The 21,464-nt window shown below is 40.8% G+C and overlaps 1 protein-coding gene across 2 annotated transcripts in view; it reads left to right on the top strand.

Annotated features, from left to right (window-relative positions):
• Positions 1–21,464, top strand: part of PLEKHM3 (pleckstrin homology domain containing M3) — a 183,379-nt gene that overhangs the window by 56,162 nt on the left and 105,753 nt on the right. For both annotated transcript variants that reach the window (XM_025405529.1, XM_025405530.1), the window contains exon 3: positions 5,841–5,986. In XM_025405529.1, coding sequence (XP_025261314.1) covers positions 5,841–5,986 — 146 coding nt within the window. The remainder of the gene's footprint in view (positions 1–5,840; positions 5,987–21,464) is intronic.

Below are 21,464 nucleotides of genomic sequence, written 5' to 3'. Positions count from 1 at the left end.
AAAATTGCTTGTGCCCTGTGTCAAATAATCCTTTCTTTATGCCCAACTTTGTGCTAATCCCAGGGAGGACTTTGAATTGTATACCAAATGTAATACCTTATATTTTAAACTATAGGTTCAAAATTTGACTACTTAGTGAGGCAATTGTTAGAGACTATAAGCTAGGAAAGCTAAGTTCTTTATGACTTTAACCCCTAATTCTTGCAAAATAGCAACTCCTTGAACCTGCATGTCTATTTTTCTTCATTTTGGGAAATCTGGTCTAAAGAGCATATGATTAAAGTATAGGCCTTTAAGCAATATTTTACACAGTGCTTACTGCAGCTCACTGTCCCCAGCCAGGAAAATGGAGGGATGGAAGGAGGGACAGGAAAGTCCCGTTGCTCACTCCTGTGGACATCTCTCCCTACTTGGTGCATAAAGTAAAAGAAGATGTGAAACTCGCCAGTTTTTTTTGGTTTTTTTTTTCTTTCTATTTTTACAGAGAAAACGACAATGTGTCCTCTCGCCCTCTTTATCTCTTTTCCTTCCTTTTACAAAGGCACCTTCTCTTCTTTTCTATTTGCCCTTGTTCTTTTCCTAGAACATTTCTGCCTTCTAAATGCAAAAGACTGGATTTACCTTACTGAATTAGGTAAAAGCTTACTTTAAGAGATGGAAAGTGAGTGGCATAACTGACCACACTTAGCACTGTATGAGGTCTTCCTTAGTGAGAGAGATTCACTTGGATCCAGCCATGGCTTTCTTGTTCTTCCCTCTTATGCCCATGAGTTTTCCGACTGCTGGTCAGGGAAAGGAGAACTGAAGATAATAGTCATAAAGTAGAGGGAAGGTGGCTGGCTCTTCCTCAAGATCGCAGCTTCAGTAACAACAACTGCAGCCAGTTGAGCTAACTAGGTACACTTGTTAGAAGAAAGATTGTGCTTTTGTGGAGAAGTATGCCAAAGTTTTCCACAATCCTCAGCAACAGATTCTTTTTGGTGTGTTTAGTGAAAGGCCATTTGGGAAATGGACTGTACATGCAGCAAATAGGATTTTGGTTAAATGGTGACATTTGTTTCCAAGAGTGTATCAGAGGGGAGGCTAAGCTCTTGAGAGCATGTGTTCATTAAAGATTTGAAGTGGAGTGGGAAGCAATAATAAAAAAAAGGCCAGTGGGTTTTCTGGTGAGATAGTTTTTTGTTCCTATGAATTGAATACACTCTGAAAAGTTTCAAAAAGAGTCTGGGAAGAATGTATTTGCTTTGATCCAACATGTGGAGTGTTCTTTACTACAAATGCCCTTTAATTTAGAAACATTGCTGAAAAGTCTGTTTGAAAGTATGTAAAAATATAATATGTAAATAAGCCCTAATTAGTTATTTCAATTAATTACTTTTTGTCTCTACTTTACAGCTCTATTTTTCTCCCCATAATGTCGCTTTTCAGAGTCCAGCTTTGGCACCCTCTAAAAAAATGGTTTTTTGTAACAGTGATTATTAAGAAAAAATTTTCCTCTGTTAAAAACCCCACAATGATAAAGTAAAATCCCAGATTGTATATTTTTATGGGGAATTGTTTTAGACATTCTTAGTCCATGATTTGCTACTGTGATGGTAAAGGAAATCTCGCAGTTAATTGAAAAAACTCGTGTTTCCTTCTTCAAATAAATGGCATGTGTTGTTTTTTAGAAAATGAATCTACATCAGGCCACTAACTAGCCTCTAATCTTCTTTTCCAACCATCCTGTGTTCTTTCAAATACAAATACTTTGGATTTGGGGGTTAAAAGTTTTCATTCTTTTTAAAGTGAATAGGATACTCCCAGTGGAGACAAGAATGCTCTGGAAAAACACTGGCAAAATGAAGTCAGGTTGTTTCTACATAGCCAGTTTTTTAGAAATTGACTAAGCACCTAAAGTATTGATTTTTTTGAAGCCTAGAGTGTAAACTGTGTGACAAATTCTGAGCTTTTCACTGAGCAGTCTGCACACCCTCTGCACTTTTGTTGAATAGAAGCAGAATTTTAGAGCTTGAGGGACCTTGGAGGTCACCTAGAAATCAGGGAGCAATCCTCAGCTTTTAGCCATCAAAGTCCCGGGTGTGAGTTGGGGATAGGATGGGAGGGGAGAGGATGCTCATTAGAAATGCAGATTTTTGGTCCCTACCCAAGATCTACAGAGTCAAAATCATCTCAGTGGGAAGAAGGGTCCACATTTCTCACAAACATCTCCAGAAAATTCCATTGCTCACTCAAATTTGGCAACTCACCAATTAAAGCTAACACGTTTATTTTGTGGTGAGGAAGCAAGGCCTAGAGAATTTCATGGGCAGGGTCACAGTGGTGCTTAGGCAAGAACAGACTCAGGCTTCCTGCCTTTAGACTAGTGATGGTCTGTATACCATGTGCCTAAAGTAGTTTTGAGCATGCAGACAGGTTCAAACCTACTTCTGGGTCATTAGGGTGATTTCAGCACCAGGAGTAGGATAGCCTGGTTCTAAATAAGGTATAAAAGTAAAGACACCCAAGGACTAAAGGTAGGTGTGTATGTGCTGCTGCTTTTGTCTAAACTAAAACCTGAATGGACTCTATCCATGTTCTCTCATCCCTCTGTCTTTTATGAGCCTGGAGACCTGTGCACAGTTGCGAGGATGTTTAACTCAGTTAACTGAGTTGATCCCCCAGCATGGTGAGCTTTGGATCTGTGTGTTTGGTTGATGTGAACATTCTTAGGCTATAGGCTTTCTTAAAATGCATGTTTGTGTATGTTAATATTGCCTATGTGTGTTGCATCCAGAAAATTAGAATAAGCTCATTAAAATTATAGACAGATAAACCCAGTAGTGCCTACTAGGGATTATATAAATATCCAGCAAATGCTTACTGATGTCTGTTATATCCAAATTTTTTTTTTTTTAGTGTTCTTTGGTGAGAATTTAAACTATAATGATGATCCTGAATTTCTGCAAGATCATGATCACCTTTTAAGTCATTAGGAAAGACTGGATTCTACTCAGTGTCATTTTAGTGTTCAGTCAATTTGTCTACTGATTTTTGGAAACAGTATCCCACTGTCTAGGATATGTTAAGTTCCAGAGAACTCTATTCCACAGTTCGTTCTTTCTTTTTTTAATTTTTTTTTTTTTCCTTTTGAGACAGGGCCTTCCTCTGTCACTCAGGCTGGAGTACAGTGACATGATCACAGCTCACAGCAGCCTTGACCTCCTGGGTTCAAGTGCTCCTCCCACCCCAGCCTCCCAATAGCTGGGATTACAAGCCCATGCCACCATACCTAACTAATTTTTTTGTAGAGACGGGGTTTTACCATGTTGCCCAGGCTGGTCTCAAACTCCTGGGCTCAAGCAATCCACCGGCCTCGGCCTCCCAAAGCGGTAGGATTACAAGTGTGAGCTACTGTGCCTGGCCAGTTCCACAGTTCCTATGTGAACACGGATAATATATAGTCCTTAGAATGGGCAACATATTTTAACAGGGATGTTAATGAAAGGCTGTTTTCAGAAGCAGGTGATCAGGTTAAGAGGATCAGTTTTGGAATCACTATGGAAAATTAAAATTTCTGTATATACAGTTTATGTGAGTGTACATGTGCCAGATAGTACTCAGTTTATCATCCCTTTAACGTAAATATCTATTGATTGTCTGCTATGTGTAAAGCTCTGTGTTAAGTGCTAAGGATAAAAACATAGATCTGGGCCAGGCACAGTGGCTCACGCCTGTAATCCTAGCACTTTGGGAGGCCGAGGCAGATGGATCACGAGGTCAGGAGTTCAAGACCAGTCTGGTCAACATGGTGAAACCCCATCTCTACTGAAAATACAAAAATTAGCCGGGCATGGTGGTGCGTGCCTGTAGTCCCTGCTACTAGGGAGGCTGAGGCAGGAGAATCACTTGAACCCGGGAGGTGGAGGTTGCAGTGAGCCAAGATCGTGCTACTGTGCTCCAGCTTGGACAACAGAGTGAGACTCTGTCTCAAAAAAAAAAAATCTGAGGAGTTTCTAGCGTGGTGCTGGTTGGACAAGCCCATGAAAAGGCATGATAATTTAAAGAGGCACGTGCTAAATGCCAAATGAGTAATGCAGTCAGTGAGTGCAGTGAACAGCATTCCAACATTCACAGCCCTGTGACTGTGGCAAGGTGTCCTTTATCAGTCAGGAGCTACATGTTTGTTGGTTCTAACTCATCTTTCACACATTTCTCATTCCTCAGCCAGTCTGAAGAACAGGAGCTTATTATGATTTTTTTGCTGCTCAATAGTAAAGAAATAGCCATTCTAGAAAGGAACTGGATCAAGCTCTGGAAGCCTAATACTGGTATATTTACTTATCTTCTTCCCATTTCTCATGTATTTAAAAACAATGAGATCTAATTCTCTTTCTAGAGGATGCACTGGGAAACTGATGAATTACTGATGCCATTGTGTTTGTGATGAAAATGAAAGTTCTGCTGAGTCTTGTGATACTTTCATTCATGGAGCTCATGTGAATCAGAATCTTCTTAGGTTGGTAGTTTGTTAAATAAATGTGTTTGACCTCCTTAAAATGGAAAAGGGTTACAACACTGATCGTTATATTAGTAGCAGTAGTAGTAGTCGTCGTCGTCGTCGTCGTCGTAGTAGTCGTAGCAGTAATTGTAGTGGTATTGAAAGAGTAATTCATTTCTGCCCCACTTCATGAAATAGGCTTAGTGTCAGATCTCTTTGATTCATGTAGTTCTTGGCACCCAACTGTAAAATGGGCCACATGGAAGGATTTCTAAAATGAAAACTGTAGACCGGAAATGTCAGATTAATGATGCTGTTTGTGTATTCTTGGTTACCTGTTCTGGATCTGCTGGGATTTTGTCCTTGGGGATGATTGTGATGGAATTTACATACTCAGTAGAAGGTAATTCTTCCTATCTAAAGAAAACGAATGGCTTTCCTTTGGAAGGGCTGTGATTATTCCCAGGTTTCCTGAGAGTACCAAGACAGCGCTCACAGTCATGGACTTTCTTGGATCTGAAAAGGACATTGTAGGCAACCAGTAGTCTTGGGCAAGATTTGTTGAAGTAAAGAGCAGAGAAGAGGGTGCTGTGTATGGAGAGGTAATACGTGTTAATATACGATGGGTGGAGTAAGCACGCTGTGTTTATTTGGGGAACAATGAGGAGAGTTCTCTGACTGGAATAAAGTGATTACATTCCCATTGGACAGTAGTGGGAGGGAAAGTTAGAAAGGTGAGGTGGAGCCAATCAGAGGCCAAATTCCTTACGATGATTTAGTAAGCAAAGGAAGGCTACATATCAGTTTTGGGGATTATTTTAGCATCAAATTTAGAGCCAAATCCAAACTCTGGCTTTTTTTGGCTAGGTGAATTCAGACAAGATACTTAACCTCATAAAAATCTTAGATTATTCATCTATAAAATAGAGTCAATAATATCTTCCTCATAGAGAAGTTGTGCTGGTTAAACAAGATTCTGTATGAGATGCCCTCAGCAAAGTGCTTGGTGGAAATGGAGTTCTGAGCAGGACAGTGAGGTGGTAAAGGTGGGGTTGTAGAAAGACTGATCTCTGGCAGCTGTATGCAGAAGAGATGGAATCAGAAGAAACCAGAGACGGGACCAGTTTTTGACCCTTACAGCAATACCCTAGGAGGTGAAGGGACAGGCTGTCAGACTAGGAAGAAAAGGACACAACTGTACAACTCTATTCTCTGTAACTTCTTTTTTTGTTGCAGACTTTCATTTACCTTGAGGTAAATGAAATATAACCTTGTTCTATGATGTTAGAGCTCTATAACCTTGTTCTGTCGTGTTAAAAGTACAGCAGCAATCATAGATTCTTTCTTTTTCCTTGAACAGGCTGCCAGCGATCCATAGGTCTTTCCAATGGGAAGGCCAAGGTGTGCAACTACAGTGGGTGGTATTACTGCAGCAGCTGCCACGTGGATGACAGCTTTCTCATCCCAGCACGCATAGTCCACAACTGGGATACTTCAAAATATAAGGTAGGTACAAAAACTCAGTTCACTTAATAATAATAATTCAGGCGTTCATATGTTCTCAGGTGGATTATAAAGATGGTGATCAAACAATGTGAAGCAGATATGATTAGGTAGTCTCATAAAAGGTGCAAGACCTTACCTAATGCTTCTTATATATCTTACAGTTGAAAGGCTTCTTAACTATGACTCTTATTAGTTTCCTCATTTAAAAAGACATGTAGAGCAGTTTTTACTTCTGGTGCTAAGAGAATTCTGAGAGAGGAGCCTCTTTCATTATTTTTTATTTGATCTCCAACATCACAACACTATGGGAAGATAGAAATGGGAAAATAATACACACATGAGCATGCTAGTGATCTTTCTAGGCAAGGACTTATATAATCCAAGATATTTCTTTTGTTTGTTTTGTTGTTTTGTTTTGTTTTGTTTTTGTTCATTTGTTTGTGTTGGGGTTTTTTGTTTTTTGTTTTTTGTTTTTTTTTTGAGACATTGTCTCACTCCATCACCCAGGCTGGAGTGCAGTGGCATGATCTTGGCTCATTGCAACCTCCACTTCCTGGGTTCAAGTGATTCTTGTGCCTCAACCTCCCAAGTAGCTGGAATTACACACGCATGCCACCACGCCCAGCTCATTTTTGTATTTTTAGTAGAGACAGGGTTTCACCATGTTGCCCAGGCTGGTCTCAAACTCTTGACCTCAAGTGATCTGCTTGCCCTGGCCTCCCAATATGCTGAGATTACAGGCGTGAGCCACTGTGGCCCGAGATATTTCCTATAGTAGAATAGCGCTCCTACTCACGTGAAGGTCAGTCTTCTAGCAAATCCAGGCCTTTGGAACTAGAACCAGAACCTTGAGAGAAGCTATGAAGACTACTGAGTAGGGGCGAACAGCAAGGAACAGTACACCAAGCCATCCTCAGGCCTTCATCAGCACTGTTGTTTTTTAAAAAGGAGAGCAAGTGAGAATCTCAGGTATATGCTAATAGCTTTGCAAAGTAACTGCTAACAGCCAAGGAAGCTATTCAGGAAGTATAAATAGCAGTCTTAGTGGCTATAAAAATGCAAGTCAATAGAGGAGAAAAGGAATAGTAAGCATGGGGACACTCAAACTTAGGAGCCTAGAGGCAAGAGGAGGGACCAGCAAAGGAGGCCAAGAAGGAGTGAGCAGTGAGGTAGAAGGATCCCAGGGTGTCTGACAAGCCACGTGAAGAAAGTGTTTCCAGATGAATTGTGACAGATGCTGATAGGTCAAATAAGATGAGCACTGAGAACCGACGATTGGCTTTAGTAATGTGGAGGTAATTAGTGACCTTAATGAGAGCAGTTTGAATGGAGTGGTGGGAGCAAAGGTCTGATTGAAATGGGTTCAACATAGAATAGAGAGAGAAACAAGAAACAAGAATAGACAACTCTTTTGAGAATTTTTGCTATAAAGAGAAGAAGAGAAGTCAGGAGTAACTTGAAGGGAAGTGGGGTCAAGTTAAGTTTGATTTTTTGTGTTGTTTTAAAGGAAAAAAATAACCATATGTTTTCTATGCTGATGTAAACTATCCAGAAGAGAGAGAATTGCTAGAATGATATGGTTGAATCAGTGAGAATGATGGAATTGTGTGAACGATAGGAGGGTTTGGCTATTGCTTGGAGCATGGAATAAGAGAAAAAAGCTGTCTCCGGCCTTGGGGGCCAGTAAGTACCTACTTAGATGTGATGTTGGAAGCTTGTTGAAGTTGTATTCCATTTATATTCAGTAGCTTTCATCAGATTCTTTTATTTCAGCATCTGTGATCTTAAAGAGAGGAAATACCCAGTCCAAGTTACCCTGTGAAGTGCCGTTATCTTCTACTTCATAGAGAAAATAGGGGTGATTATGCAATAATCCTGTCAACTGACCTATTAATGTGCCTACATCTGCATCTATCCTCATTGTCCTCTTTCCAGCCACCAAAGAAACATTACTTGTCTTATGAAAGTTTATCCCTTCTGCCTGTGTTCATGGTCTTCTCCTCTTCTCCGTCACAGTTTTGCCAAATCTCGTCTCGTCTCCATCACAATTTTGCCAAATCTTGTTGATCCTTGGCAGTTTCTTATTCTACTAGACTTCTCTAGGATACACTATTTGACCAGATGGACCATGCTCCTTTTGAATTCTCTTGCCTTGGTTTTGATAACATACCCCCAGTTCTCCTCCTTCTAACTCTTGTTTTTCAATCACCTTCTCTAATTTCTCATCCTCTGCCTATACCTTTAATAGTGGGCTTCCTTAAGGTTCATTATTTTGTTACCCACTTTATACTCTTTCTATTGGGCCTCTCCCTCACTTACATGGTTTTAACTACCAGGACTCTTATGCTGATAATTCCTACTTTTATCTGCAGCTCCAGTTTTGCTACTAATATTGAAATCTGTGGCTTTAATTGCCTATTGGACATCTCAACTTTCTTTTCAACCTAGTAGTCTTCAAGATATATAAATTGGTTAGCTATATGGTACAGCATTTCGACCCTTGCATAAAAAAGGTAGTAGAATTTGGCGAGTCCAGGAATCTAATTCTCTACTGGGGTAGCACTCTAAGCTTAGGATTCTGTTATGATCCTGCATCTTACACACATATTAGATAACATACTTCAATTCATATCAATTCTGATATGACCAGAAGCTTTTCTGATCCTTCTGCCAGAATGTTGTGACATCTGCCTTGAATGTACCTTCTGTGCAAGGTGCTTCAATATGGAAACAGGCTGTATGACTGCTTTTAAAATTGATCCATAATAGTTGTACATGTTTATGGGGTATACGTAATATTTTGATACACACATACTGTGTGTAATAATTAAATCAGATTATCCATCACCTCAAAATATTTATCATTTCTTTGGGTTGGGAACATTCAAAATGTTCTCTTCTAGCTATTTTTGAAATATACAATAAATTGTTATGAACTGTAATTGCCCTACTATGCTATCAAACACTAGAACTTCTCTTTCCAACTATATTTTTATTATTTATTTATTTTTTTTTTTGAGATGGAGTCTCGCTTTGTCACCCAGGCTGGAGTGCAGTGGCGCGATCTCGGCTCACTGCAAGCTCCGCCTCCCGGGTTCACGCCATTCTCCTGCCTCAGCCTCCGAGTAGCTGGGACTACAGGCCGCGCACCACCACGCCCAGCTAATTTTTTTGTATTTTTAGTAGAGACGGGGTTTCACCGTGTTCGCCAGGATGGTCTCGATCTCCTGACCTCGTGATCCACCCGCCTCGGCCTCCCAAAGTGCTGGAATTACAGACTTGAGCCACCGCACCCGGCTTCCAACTATATTTTTATACCCATTAACCAGCCTTTCTTCATTCCCCTCTTCCCCCTACTTTTCTTAGCCTTTGGTAACCACCATTGTACTCACTACCTCCATGAGATCAATTTTTTTGCTCCTACATGTGAGTGAAAATGTGTGATATTTGTCTTGTCTGTGCCTGCCTTATTTCTTTTTTTCTTTCTTTTTCTTTCTTTCTTTTTCTTTTTCTTTTTTTTTTTTTTTTTTTGAGACGGAGTCTTGCTCTGTCTCCAGGCTGGAGTGCAGTGGCGCGATCTCGGCTCACTGCAACCTCCGCCTTCCAGGTTCAAGTGGTTCTCATTCCTCAGCCTCCTGAGTAACTGGCGCTACAGGCATGCACCACCACGCCCAGCTAATTTTTGTATTTTTTAGTAGAGACGGGGTTTCACCATGTTGGCCAGGATGATCTCGATCTCTTGAACTTGTGATCCACCCTCCTTGGCCTCCCAAAGTGCTGGGATTACAGGAGTGAGCCACCGGGCTGAGCCGACTTATTTCACTTTAATTTCCAGTTCTATCCATGTTGCTGCAAATGAGAGAATTTTATTCTTTTTTTTTTTTTTTTTTTTTGAAACAGGGTCTCACTCTGTCACTCAAGGTGTGGAGTGCAGTGGCACGGTCATGGCTCACTGCAGCCTTGACCTCCTAGGCTCAAGCAGTCCTCCCACCTCAGCCTGCCAGCTAGCTGGGACCATAGGTGCACACCACTACATCTGACTAATTTTTATTTTTTTTGTAGAGTCAGGGTTTTGCCATGTTGCCCAGGCTGGCCTCGAACTCCTGATCTCAAGCAGTCTTCCCACCTCGGCCTCCCAAAGGCATGAGCCACCACACCTGGACAAGAATTTTATTCTTTTTTATGGCTGAATAATATTGCATTGTGCAGATATACCACATTATCCATTTGTCCATTGATGGGCACTTAAGTTGATTCCATATCTACCTTCTTTTGGATATATATCTAGCAGTGAGATTGCTGGGTCATATGTTAGTTCTATTTTTAGTTTACTGAAGAACTCCCAGACTGTTTTCCACAGTGGCTGTACTAATTTACATTCCCACTAAAAGTGTCTGAGCATTCATTCCCTTTTCTCCACATCCTCACCAGCATCTGTTATTTTCTGTCTTTTGAGTAACAGCCATTTTAACTGGAGTAAGATGATATCTCATTGTGGTTTTGATTTGCATTTCCCTAATGATTAGTGATGTTGAACATTTTTTAACATACCTGTTGGCTATTTGTATGCGTTTATTGAGAATTGTCTATTCCGATCTTTTGCTCATTTTAAAATAAGATTTATTTTTGTTGCTATTGGGTTGAGTTGCTTATATATTCTGTTTATTAATCCCTTGTCAGATTAATGGCTTGCACATATTTTCTTCCATTTGGTACATTGTCTCTTCACTTTGTTGGTTGTTTCTTTTGCTGTGTGGAAGCTTTTTAGCTTGATGTAATCCTACTTATCTATTTTTGCTCTTGTTGCCTGTGCTTTTGAGGTCTTACCCAAAAAATCTTTGCCCAGGCCAATGTTCTGAAGCATTTTTTCAGTGCTTCCTTCTGGTCATTTTATTTGTCAAGTCTTACATTTCAGTCTTTAATACATTTTTTTTTTTTTTTTTTTTTTGAGACGGAGTCTCGCTGTGTCACCCAGGCTGGAGTGCAGTGGCGCGATCTCGGCTCACTGCAAGCTCCGCCTCCCGGGTTTATGCCATTCTCCTGCCTCAGCCTCCGAGTAGCTGGGACTACAGGCGCCCGCCACCACGCCCGGCTAGTTTTTTGTATTTTTAGTAGAGACGGGGTTTCACCATGTTAGCCAGGATGGTCTCGATCTCCTGACCTCGTGATCCACCCGCCTCGGCCTCCCAAAGTGCTGGGATTACAGGGTTGAGCCACCGCGCCCGGCCTTTAATACATTTTTATTTGATTTTTTGTATATCCTGAAGGGTCTAGTTTCATTCTTCTGCATATGGATATCCACTTTTCCCAGCACCATTTACTGAAGAGACTGTCCTTTCCCCAGTGTAGGTCCTTGGCAGCTTTGTTGAAAATGAGTTGGTTGTAAAGGCGTGGATTTATTTCTGGGTTCTTGTTCTGTTGCATTGGTCTGTGTGTGTATGTCTGTTTTGATGCCACCTTGCTAACAGATGTCTGAGACTTACTTTCATTGGAGCTATGTTACCTGGGAGAAAGTAGGTGGGGAAGGGTCCTAGAGCTGTCCCCTACCTGGAATCTTTGAAGTCTTATAAAACAAACATGAAAATTGTGAGTGGTCAATTGGCTTATGTCCTTTTCTAATATATCCCTGGGCAACTCTGTTTCCAGTTCTACCCAATAATCATCTAAATCTTCACTGTTTTCAAGATGCCTCTTCCTAGTTATTCTCAGCATATGACCTTGTCTCCTATTCAAGGAGAAAAATGAAGTTATGAAATATGAATATGAATATCTACAAATCTGTCCGTATTTGTACCTATCCTGTTTTCCCTCCTAACTTGAGAGAAAGAAGAACCCCTTCTCTTGTTTAGTGACCATCTTTCCACCTGTGCTCCAGATATTTTTATTCATCTAGGGAATCCCTGCTTATTCTTTGAGAGCTAAAGAAGGCATGTCCTCCGTGGTGACAGTTTTTTTGTTGCTCCCTACCATTCCCTGTTGACTACATTGCTGGCTCTCTTCTTCGTGCCACCATCGTGTCATGTGGACCTTGAGAATTGGACTCTTTTTTTTTTTTTTTGAGATGCAGTCTCACTCTGTCACTCAGGCTGGAGTGCGGTGGCACAATCTCGGCTCACTGCAAGCTCCACCTCCCGGATTCACGCCATTCTCCTGCCTCAGCCTCCCGAGTAGCTGGGACTACAGGCACCTGCCACCACGCCCTGCTAATTTTTTTTTGTATTTTTAGTAGAGACAGGGTTTCACCGTGTTAGCCAGGATGGTCTCGATCTCCTGACCTCATGATCCGCCCACCTCAGCCTCCCAAAGTGCTGGGATTACAGGCGTGAGCCACCGCACCCGGCCGAGAATTGCACTTATTAAGGGATTAATAGCAGGAACTTGGAGTTAAAACCTCTACCTGTTATCAGGTGCTTGATTTGTTGGGGCAAATTGCTTGAATTTCTTAGAACCTCAGTTCTGTAATCTGTAAAACCAGCCCAGACTGCCAGGGCCCAAGTCTTGGCATTGTCACTTGTTAGTTAGCTGTTTAACCTAGACAAGTTATTTAGACTTTCTAGGTGTCAGTTTCCTCATATGTAAAATGAGGATATTAATGCCTTATAGAGTTACTGCTGGGTAAATGGGTTAATGCATGTGTCATGTTTAGAACAGTGCTTAGCACATAGTGTGTACCAAATAAGCATTTGCTCCCATCATCATTTCACATATTTACCTAAAAGAGTTGTGTGAATTGGGATAATATAAGAAAAGCACTTAGCAAATGACTGTGATAAGTACTTAATGAATGGAAGCTGTTACTATTTTCATTATCATAATAACATCTATATAACAGCTAGTTGCTTGTCTATTTTCTCTATAAAGGTGAGCTCTCTGGGCGTACGGAATGTGTTTTAGCACAGTTCTGGCATATAGTAGATAAGCAGGAATGTATATTAAATGAATGAAAGCATGAAGCCTGTCCCCTGGGAACATCAAACTCAACATTTCCCAAATTGGCCTTATCACATCACACTCACCAGATGTTCCCCCGAGTGCACATTACCTGTCTTGGTGAATGGCCCACAGTCACCACTACCAGATGTGGGAGACATCCTGGACTCCTCCCTCTGCCACACCTATGCTGCCTAAGCAGTTAGCAAAACCAAGCCTTCATTTTAGCTCTTGAGACCATGCTCTCCACTGTACTCCAGTCCCACCACACTAACTCAAACCCTCAGTCTCACTCACAGTGAGACTAAGTTAGGAGCCTCCTATTTGCACTTCCTGCCTTTAAGCGTCGCTCTCTGGTTAGTATATTTCAAAAGAAAGGTCCTAATCTTACCTTAAGTAAGTTTCTTACTCTCTCTCAGTCTTAGTTTCTTCAACTTTAGAATGGAAATAATAATAGAGCCCAGTTCATAAGGTTGCTGTTTGCTTAAATAAGTGATTTCACAGAAAGCACCTGGCACAGGGTGTGGTGCATCATAAGCCCTCAGTTATGGTTAGCTTTTACTACAGTTGTATACAGGACAAATACAATTCTCTTAGCCTCCGTGATCCTTAGCCCCTGCCTGCCTTCCTAGCTCCTTCATCCATAACCGTTTCCCAGCACCAGTCTCTTCATTAATATTACAGCCATCCGTCTATATCCCTGTCATGCCATGCTGTTTCATACCTCTTGTCTTCCTCTTGCCCTCACCCACAACAGCAAATCCTAAAACCCAGCTTAAAACCTCTTTTCCTCTCCTGATTCTTTCTTTCTTCTCTGCCGGACAAAATTATCATTCTATCCTCTGCTTCTTGTACTTGACACTTTGAATATAGACTATAAATATATTTGCCATGTGTGTATTAGATAAAAAATTATTTAGAGGGAAAGAATGCTAGTTGAGCTTGGCTTAGAAGTTTTGGATTAATCTGCTTGGAGCGGGGCTTTGACAACTATGAGAGGTGTCTAGAGAGGAAGTAAGTGAGGCAGTCCCAGCCCTGTGATCCATTGAGAGTTTAGGCGTGTAGTACCTGCCACCAGCGTACACACCAATTAGTAAAGCAAAAGCAGAAAACGTGGCACTGAATAAGAAAAATGAAAATGGAAGCATGGTTGATGAAGGCATGAAATGGAGGAGGAGATCCGAGTCTGCAATGAGCTCTGAAGGTCACAGAAATCACCAATTTAGCCATCATTGACACTCAAAATCTCTCTGTAAAGCAGGATGTTTTGTTGTGGTGGTCATTCAAGTAATTAGATTTGATTTTGAGAGGATAGGTAGGTAATTGAAGATATTAGGTACACTCGCTTTATCCATGTTGCACATGAGGAAAATCTCCTTTGTCAGACCACTCCTTCCCAAGTTCTTAGTGGACCAAGGAAGATTTTAAAGCAAAAAGGGAACTGGTGGATTTTATCTGGATCATCTCTTATTGGCATTAAGTAACTGTATTCCATTTAGTCCAGTGTCTGTCTGTCTTTGCTCAGATATCAGGATTTAACTTAATTCTCCTAATTGTGAGGATCAATTCAGACCTATCAGTTTTCAAGACCAGACATCATTCTGTTAGATCTGCCTGCTATCCTTAATAGCAAGTATGTGACTGGCTTCAATATCCATTTAAAAGAGTAAAAAAATGGTTTTGCTGAACAGAATGAAATCTGTCATCTGAAGCATTTCCTGGCCTGCCCTCTGGAATATTAATAATCCTAATTATTTTTAAAGCAGTATTTCATCTATTTTCTGGTGTTATACTGAAGATTGAATTAAGCTCCAAGATTAGGAAGCAGCTAAACCCTATCCTCAATTTCTATAGCCATTTTCTAATAAAATCTCTTTGAAGATAACTTTCCCTGTCCCCCTAATCAAAAATATCAAGCGTCGCAAAGAGATGGGAAGGAAATCAAACAACCCCAACTCTTCCAAATAGTTTCCCTTAGTTTTGTTTTTAAAAAAAAGTGTTTGTATCCTAGCTTGAATATTCACATTCCATTTAGCTAGGGGTTTTCCATGTTACATAAACCATTTCCTATCTCTATATCTTGAGAGGTATTCAAAGCAAGCTCTATTGCCCTTGCGGAGCTGAGGAAAAGCTCACTGATGGGAAAAACCTTAATCAGAGTCATTTGGAGATTCTGAGAACAAATTGTAATTAAACTGAAGATTTCCTAATTCCTCCTCCATTAGCCCACAGTGACTATTTTAACAGGACTAAGAAGCATTACCGTTAGAATTGATTTTATTATGATTTTGGCTATGAATTTTTATGATAGAGATGGGAATAAATACAGGAAGGAAATGTTTTACCAAAGCAATAAGCGGTTATTTTATTGTGGTAACATTATAGATATATTTTTTCTCTGTTGATCTTTATTCTCCAAATTTTCAGTAATGGGATTATATTACTTTTATAATTTTATAAATTTTAACTGTCATATTCTATTTAAGAAAATATATATTAAAAATTAACTTTTTTGGCCGGGCGCGGTGGCTCAAGCCTGTAATCCCAGCACTTTGGGAGGCCGAGACAGGCGGATCACGAGGTCAGGAGATCGAGACCATGCTGGCTAACACGGTGAAACCCCGTCTCTACTAAAAAATACAAAAAATTAGCCGGGCGAGGTGGCGGGCGCCTGTGGTCCCAGCTACTCGGGAGGCTGAGGCGGGAGAATGGTGTGAACCCGGGAGGCGGAGCTTGCCGTGAGCTGAGATCCGGCCACTGCACTCCAGCCTGGGCGACAGAGCGAGACTCCGTCTCAAAAAAAAAAAAAAAAAAATTAACTTTTTTAATGCCTTGGAATCATAATTTTTTTTTTTTTAGAGACAGGGTCTTGCTCTGTTTCCCAGGCTGGAGTGCAGTTGGCATGATTGTAGCTCACTGCAGCCTTGAACTCTGGTGCTCAAGCATTCCTCCCACCCCAGCTTCCTGAGTAGTTGGGACTGCAGGCGCATGCCACCACACCTGGCTAATTTCTGAATTAGTTTTTGGTGGAGACAAGGTCTCGCTGTGTTGCCCAGGCTGGTCTCAAACTCCTGACCTAAAGCAATCCTCCTACCTTGGCCTCCCAAAGTGTTGGGATTATAGGTGTGAGCCACTGTGCCTGGACCAGAATTATTAATGTAAATGATTGTTCTGTCCTGTGATAGATAACTTGAGGGTTTAATGTGGTAAGTGAGGCTGTTTTTCCCCTAAATGCCTTGCACTGCTATATTTTATTCATTCTTCTTTTTTGGGGGAGGAGGGGCTGGAGTCTCGCTCTGTCTCCCAGGCTGGAGTGCAGTGGCATGATCTCGGGTCACTGCGAGCTCTGCCTCCTGGGTTCACGCCCTTCTCCTGCCTCAGCCTCCCGAGTAGCTGAGACTACAGGCATGGCACCACCTACACCCGGCTATTTTTTTTTTTTTTTTTTTTTTTGTATTTTTAGTAGAGACAGGGTTTCACCGTGTTAGCCAGGATGGCCTCAATCTCCTGACCTCGTGATCCACCCACCTTGGCCTCCCAAAGTGCTAGGATTACAGGCGTGAGCCACTGCGCCCAGCCTTATTCATTCTTCTTTTTTGAATATAGTATACTTTCAGTAAGTTCAAGGTTCAAAAAGTAAAAGGGGGCATGCGTACATATATAAATAATCTCCTTTTTACTCACCCCATTCTTCTCAGAGGCAACCAAAACACTCCTTTCTCATGTATCCTTCCAGAGATATTTTATATACATGTATTTTTTCAAACAAAAATGACAATATAGTATACACTCTGTGCTTAGAGAGCTTTCCATTTAGATAATAAAACTCTTCCTTGCACTTTTTAAATTATTTCATCATGAATCTTACACACACACACTAATTTGTCTAACAAGTTCTTTTTTTTATGGACATTTAGATTCTTCCCATCTTTTGCTATTATAGACAGTAACTCAATGAATAACTTTCTACATAATATTGAATATAATTTTTTTTCACTGATGAACAAAACTGTCTGTAGATAGCTTCCTAGATGTAGGTATGTACATTCGTCAGTTTGATGGATAGTGCCAAGTTGCCCTCAATCAGGGTTGTATGCTCTTTGTTTTCACCTTGTAGCTTCCTGTAGTTGCCTCTCTTTTCTTGGTGCCAGGATGTCAGCGGTCACTTCTGTTGTCTCCGTGCTGCCTCTAGCTATCTTTTCTTCTTTATTGACTCTAAGTATGTTATGAACTTAGAAACAAATAACCAAGCTGTAGGAATTATGTCTAAAGCAAGAGTGTGTGCTTCAAAGTTATGGCCCGAGCATTGTAAATTATTCATTCATTTGTTCAACAAGTATTTATTGGATATTTATTGTGCTCGCTGTTCTAGGCACTGGGGACATAGTTTCTGCCCTCATGGATGCTCTTATTCCAGTGAAACGAGAAAGACAGTAAAAAAAATACACAAATAGACTGGGCGCAGTGGCTCATGCCTATAATCCTAGTGCTTTTGGAGGCTGAAGCAGAAGAATTTGCTTGAGACCAGGGGTTCAAGACCAGCTCGGGCAGCATAGCAAGACGCCATCTCTACAAAAAATTTTAAAAATTAGCCAGGCGCCGGGCGCGGTGGCTCAAGCCTGTAATCCCAGCACTTTGGGAGGCCGAGACGGGCGGATCACGAGGTCAGGAGATCGAGACCATCCTGGCTAACCCGGTGAAACCCCGTCTCTACTAAAAAATACAAAAAACTAGCCGGGCGCGGTGGCGGGCGCCTGTAGTCCCAGCTACTCGGAAGGCTGAGGCAGGAGAATGGCGTGAACCCGGGAGGCGGAGCTTGCAGTGAGCAGAGATCGGCCACTGCACTCCAGCCTGGGCGGCAGAGCGAGACTCCGTCTCAAAAATAAATAAATAAATAAAAATAAAAATAAAAATTAGCCAGGCATGGTGGCATGCACCTGTAGTCCTACCTAACTACTCCAGAGGCTGAGATGGGAGGATCCCTTGAGCCCAGAAGTTTGAAGTTACAGTGAACTTTGACCATGCCACTGCATTCCAGCCAGCCTGGGCAACAGAGCAAAACCTTGTCTCTAAAATAAAATAAAATAAATTGCACAAACAAGTAACTTTTATATAAATGAAATGTTACTGAACTTCAGTTTTATTTTAAAGTTAAAATCAAATGGGATCCTACGTGTCAGTGTCCTGCTTAATCACATTATAGGTTAGTCGTCTTTTGTTGCCTACTTGCTGTAAGATGGAGAAGGGGCAGGAAAACTCTTTTATGGAGTAATAAGCTGATAGAGTATGGTAACATGATTAGAAAATAAGAATTGTGGGCCGGGCGCGGTGGCTCAAGCCTGTAAGCACTTTGGGAGGCCGAGATGGGCGGATCGCGAGGTCAGGAGATCGAGACCATCCTGGCTAACACGATGAAACCCCGTCTCTACTAAAAAATACAAAAAACTAGCTGGGCAAGGTGGCGGGCACCTGTAGTGCCAGCTACTCGGGAGGCTGAGGCAGGAGAATGGCATGAACCCAGGAGGCAGAGCTTGCAGTGAGCTGAGATCCGGCCACTGCACTCCAGCCTGGGTGACAGAGCGAGACTCTGTCTCAAAAAAATAAATAAATAAATAAAATAAAATAAATAATAAGAATAAGAATTGTGAATGTAAACAATGCTAAAAAGCACAGAGCAGAGTATCCAGGGATCTGAGTTCTGGCTGTAATTCTACCATGACATGACCACAAATAAGTTACTTACACTCTTTGTACTCAATTTTCTCTTCTGCTAAATACAGGTAATGGATTAGTTCAGTGTTTCTCAAAGTGTATTCCATGGAGCATCACCAGATTCTTTCATGTTAGTAGGTGTTACACAAAAAGGAGGGCCACAGCTAGGCCAGCTTTATGGGAATTGGAAAAGGGCGCCTTCAGAACACAGCTCAGCAAACTCATAGCTTAGCAAGAGGATGCAGCGAGGTAGAGAAAGATACCCTTTGTTCTGGCTGGTGAGTGGGGGTCCAGGCTGGATCTTATCTCCCACACTCCCACCGCCCATGCATCCTGTGCAGCACTGAACAGCTGCCCTGTCTATAGTCAAATAGCTTTGAGAAGTGGCTGGGTTAAGCAGGTTTTCTTCGGTACGAGGTGTCTCAGTTTTAATATGCAAACATGCTGTGCTTTGAATCTCCAAGAAAAGAAAGTGGTGTGTGGCATACATCTTATTGGACCTCAGAACGACTTTTTTGTGGGACTAGTGTTCCTTGGAACACAAATTGAGGAAAATTGAATTAGATTATCTTTACTAGTCTGTTATTCTATGAGTCCTTCTTATTCATGTTTCATTCTGATACATTTTCCTCCTTTAATAAAAATAAAGTCCTCACTACCACCACCATAATACCATGTCATCTCCAAATTGCTATCTATGGTTAAACATTCCCTTTGCCCCATTGCGTTATCACCAGGGGCTATTTTTGTGGGGGAGCATACCAGAACACTCTCCCTCAGGATTACGCAAACCTGAACAACATTCAAGAACTTTGTTTTTAAGAGGTGGCTGTCACCAGTGTAACAAAAGTTGTATTGTGTTTGAATCTACACTGGTGATACTTAATAATGTTCAAATCAAATGACATATGTGTTTACTTATAAATGTATATGTGTAAATGGTAATTATTAGTTTGTAGCTAATCATAATGTGATTTTGCCATTTTCTCCAACTCCTCCTGAATGTGAGGTAGGGCAGGAGGCCTGTTTCCTCTTGGATTCCTCTCTCTCATTTCTCTTGAATCATGTAGTCTGCAGGGTTGCGAAGAAATAATCAGTTCATAAACTGCGGCATAATCACCGTTACAGTGTTGAGTTCTTATAGCTCAAACTATTCTGTTTATAAGCTACAAAAGCTATGGAAAGAAATTCATTCATATGAATAGAATGAATATCATTAATAAATATTAAATATTATTTGGTAAAATACTAATAGGTCAATACTAATACTAATGTGAATGGAGTGGTATCGTGGAATAGAGTGCCAGTCCAAACCATTCATTTTTTAAAATAGAGTTTTGAGCTCATTCATGTGCACCTGACTATGAGCTGAATTTTTCTTTACATCAGAATTGGCAGCAGGCTTTTTAGGTTTTTCATAGTTTGGTTGGCAAGAAGTAGGACAGTAGCTCTTAGCTCTTAGTTGGAACATAGTCAGTGTTCACATATAATTCATGTAATATTTATGTTAACAAAATACTTTTTCTCACATAAACTTTATCACCTAAGAATATCTTTGGCTTTTGTTCCTGAGTAACTTTTTTTTAACATTTTCTTTTCTAATTCGAGTTGAGTTTGAGAGTGCAATCCTCATGCCAGTATGGAGGGTCATTTAGAACTTAGGAAATCAGTGGGGATACAATGCTCTATTTTGCAAAAATAGTATCCCATGCCAGATTTTGAGTTCTCTCAAAAATTCCCTCACCGATTGTTAGTGGCTGATTCTCAAAAATGAGCTCATGCGCTCAGCCTTGCTGCCAAAAATGGCTGAACATGGTGGGGATTTGTTCACGTACTCAGGCAGCAGTGGTAGCGATGTGCACCATATGCCTGCTGCTAGTAACAACTGGTGAAGGCAGCGCCTCCGACATGGTTGAAAAGAGCTCTGTTTTTGTTTTTTGTAATTTCAGTTTATGAATACTGATGTCAGTGGCTGCTGTTCCATTTGTCTCACTGCTTTTACTTTCTCTGTAAAAGATTTTTTTCTTCCTTTTGGGCTTAAGTACCACCTGAAGAGAGAAGCCTTTTAAGGCCTGGGAGACTGGCCAGTGCCCTCTGTCGCTCTGTTCACCTACTAAAAGGTAGCATTGTTAACCTAATTCAGCAGGGCCCTGACTCCATATAAACACTGCTCAATAGAGCCAGGAAGACTAATTGAATTGTACAATACATCATTTTTTAGCAACAGTTTCAAGTGGGTTGTACTTCATTTCCCAAAACACCATCAGTCTTTTCCTCATGTTAAGGTATTTAAATATCACAAATATTTAATCATGATAAATAAAATATTTAAACCCAATTCTTTCTTTCCCACCGAACTGTGGGCTCTTACACCTAAAGACAGGGCCATGCTTGTTTTATTCTCCACTGGATGCCTAATGCCTGCTACGGTATCTGGCATGTACCTGTGTCTGTTCATATATGCCTCAAAAATAAAAGTGAGGAATAACTGTTATTTCCAATCTGGTTAGATAGTTGAAGATTTTGGCTAATTCTAGTTGCCTCTTTGTGGCCTGGATTTTCAGAGACTGTAAACTTCTCTAATTCTGTAACTCTAACTCTGCAGGATGCTATAGGATCACACAACACAACAGGTACCTCAAAAATAATTGCTTATAAGGAAAAAAATTAGATGTTTATTTTTTAAATGATGTATTTTTTTGCATTCCTATAAAGAACAAAAACTTTGATATAAGCTTTGCAATATAAGAAAATGGTCATATTGAATTCTATGTTTATGTACAAGAAATTTATAATCAACATATAATAGCCATATATTTAATTATCACATATACAT

This window comes from Theropithecus gelada, chromosome 12, assembly GCF_003255815.1.
Source record: "Theropithecus gelada isolate Dixy chromosome 12, Tgel_1.0, whole genome shotgun sequence".
In the NCBI taxonomy this organism is placed as follows: Eukaryota; Metazoa; Chordata; class Mammalia; order Primates; family Cercopithecidae; genus Theropithecus; species Theropithecus gelada.
Note: the sequence above shows the minus strand (reverse complement) of the source record. Positions and strands in the feature narration are given on the sequence as shown.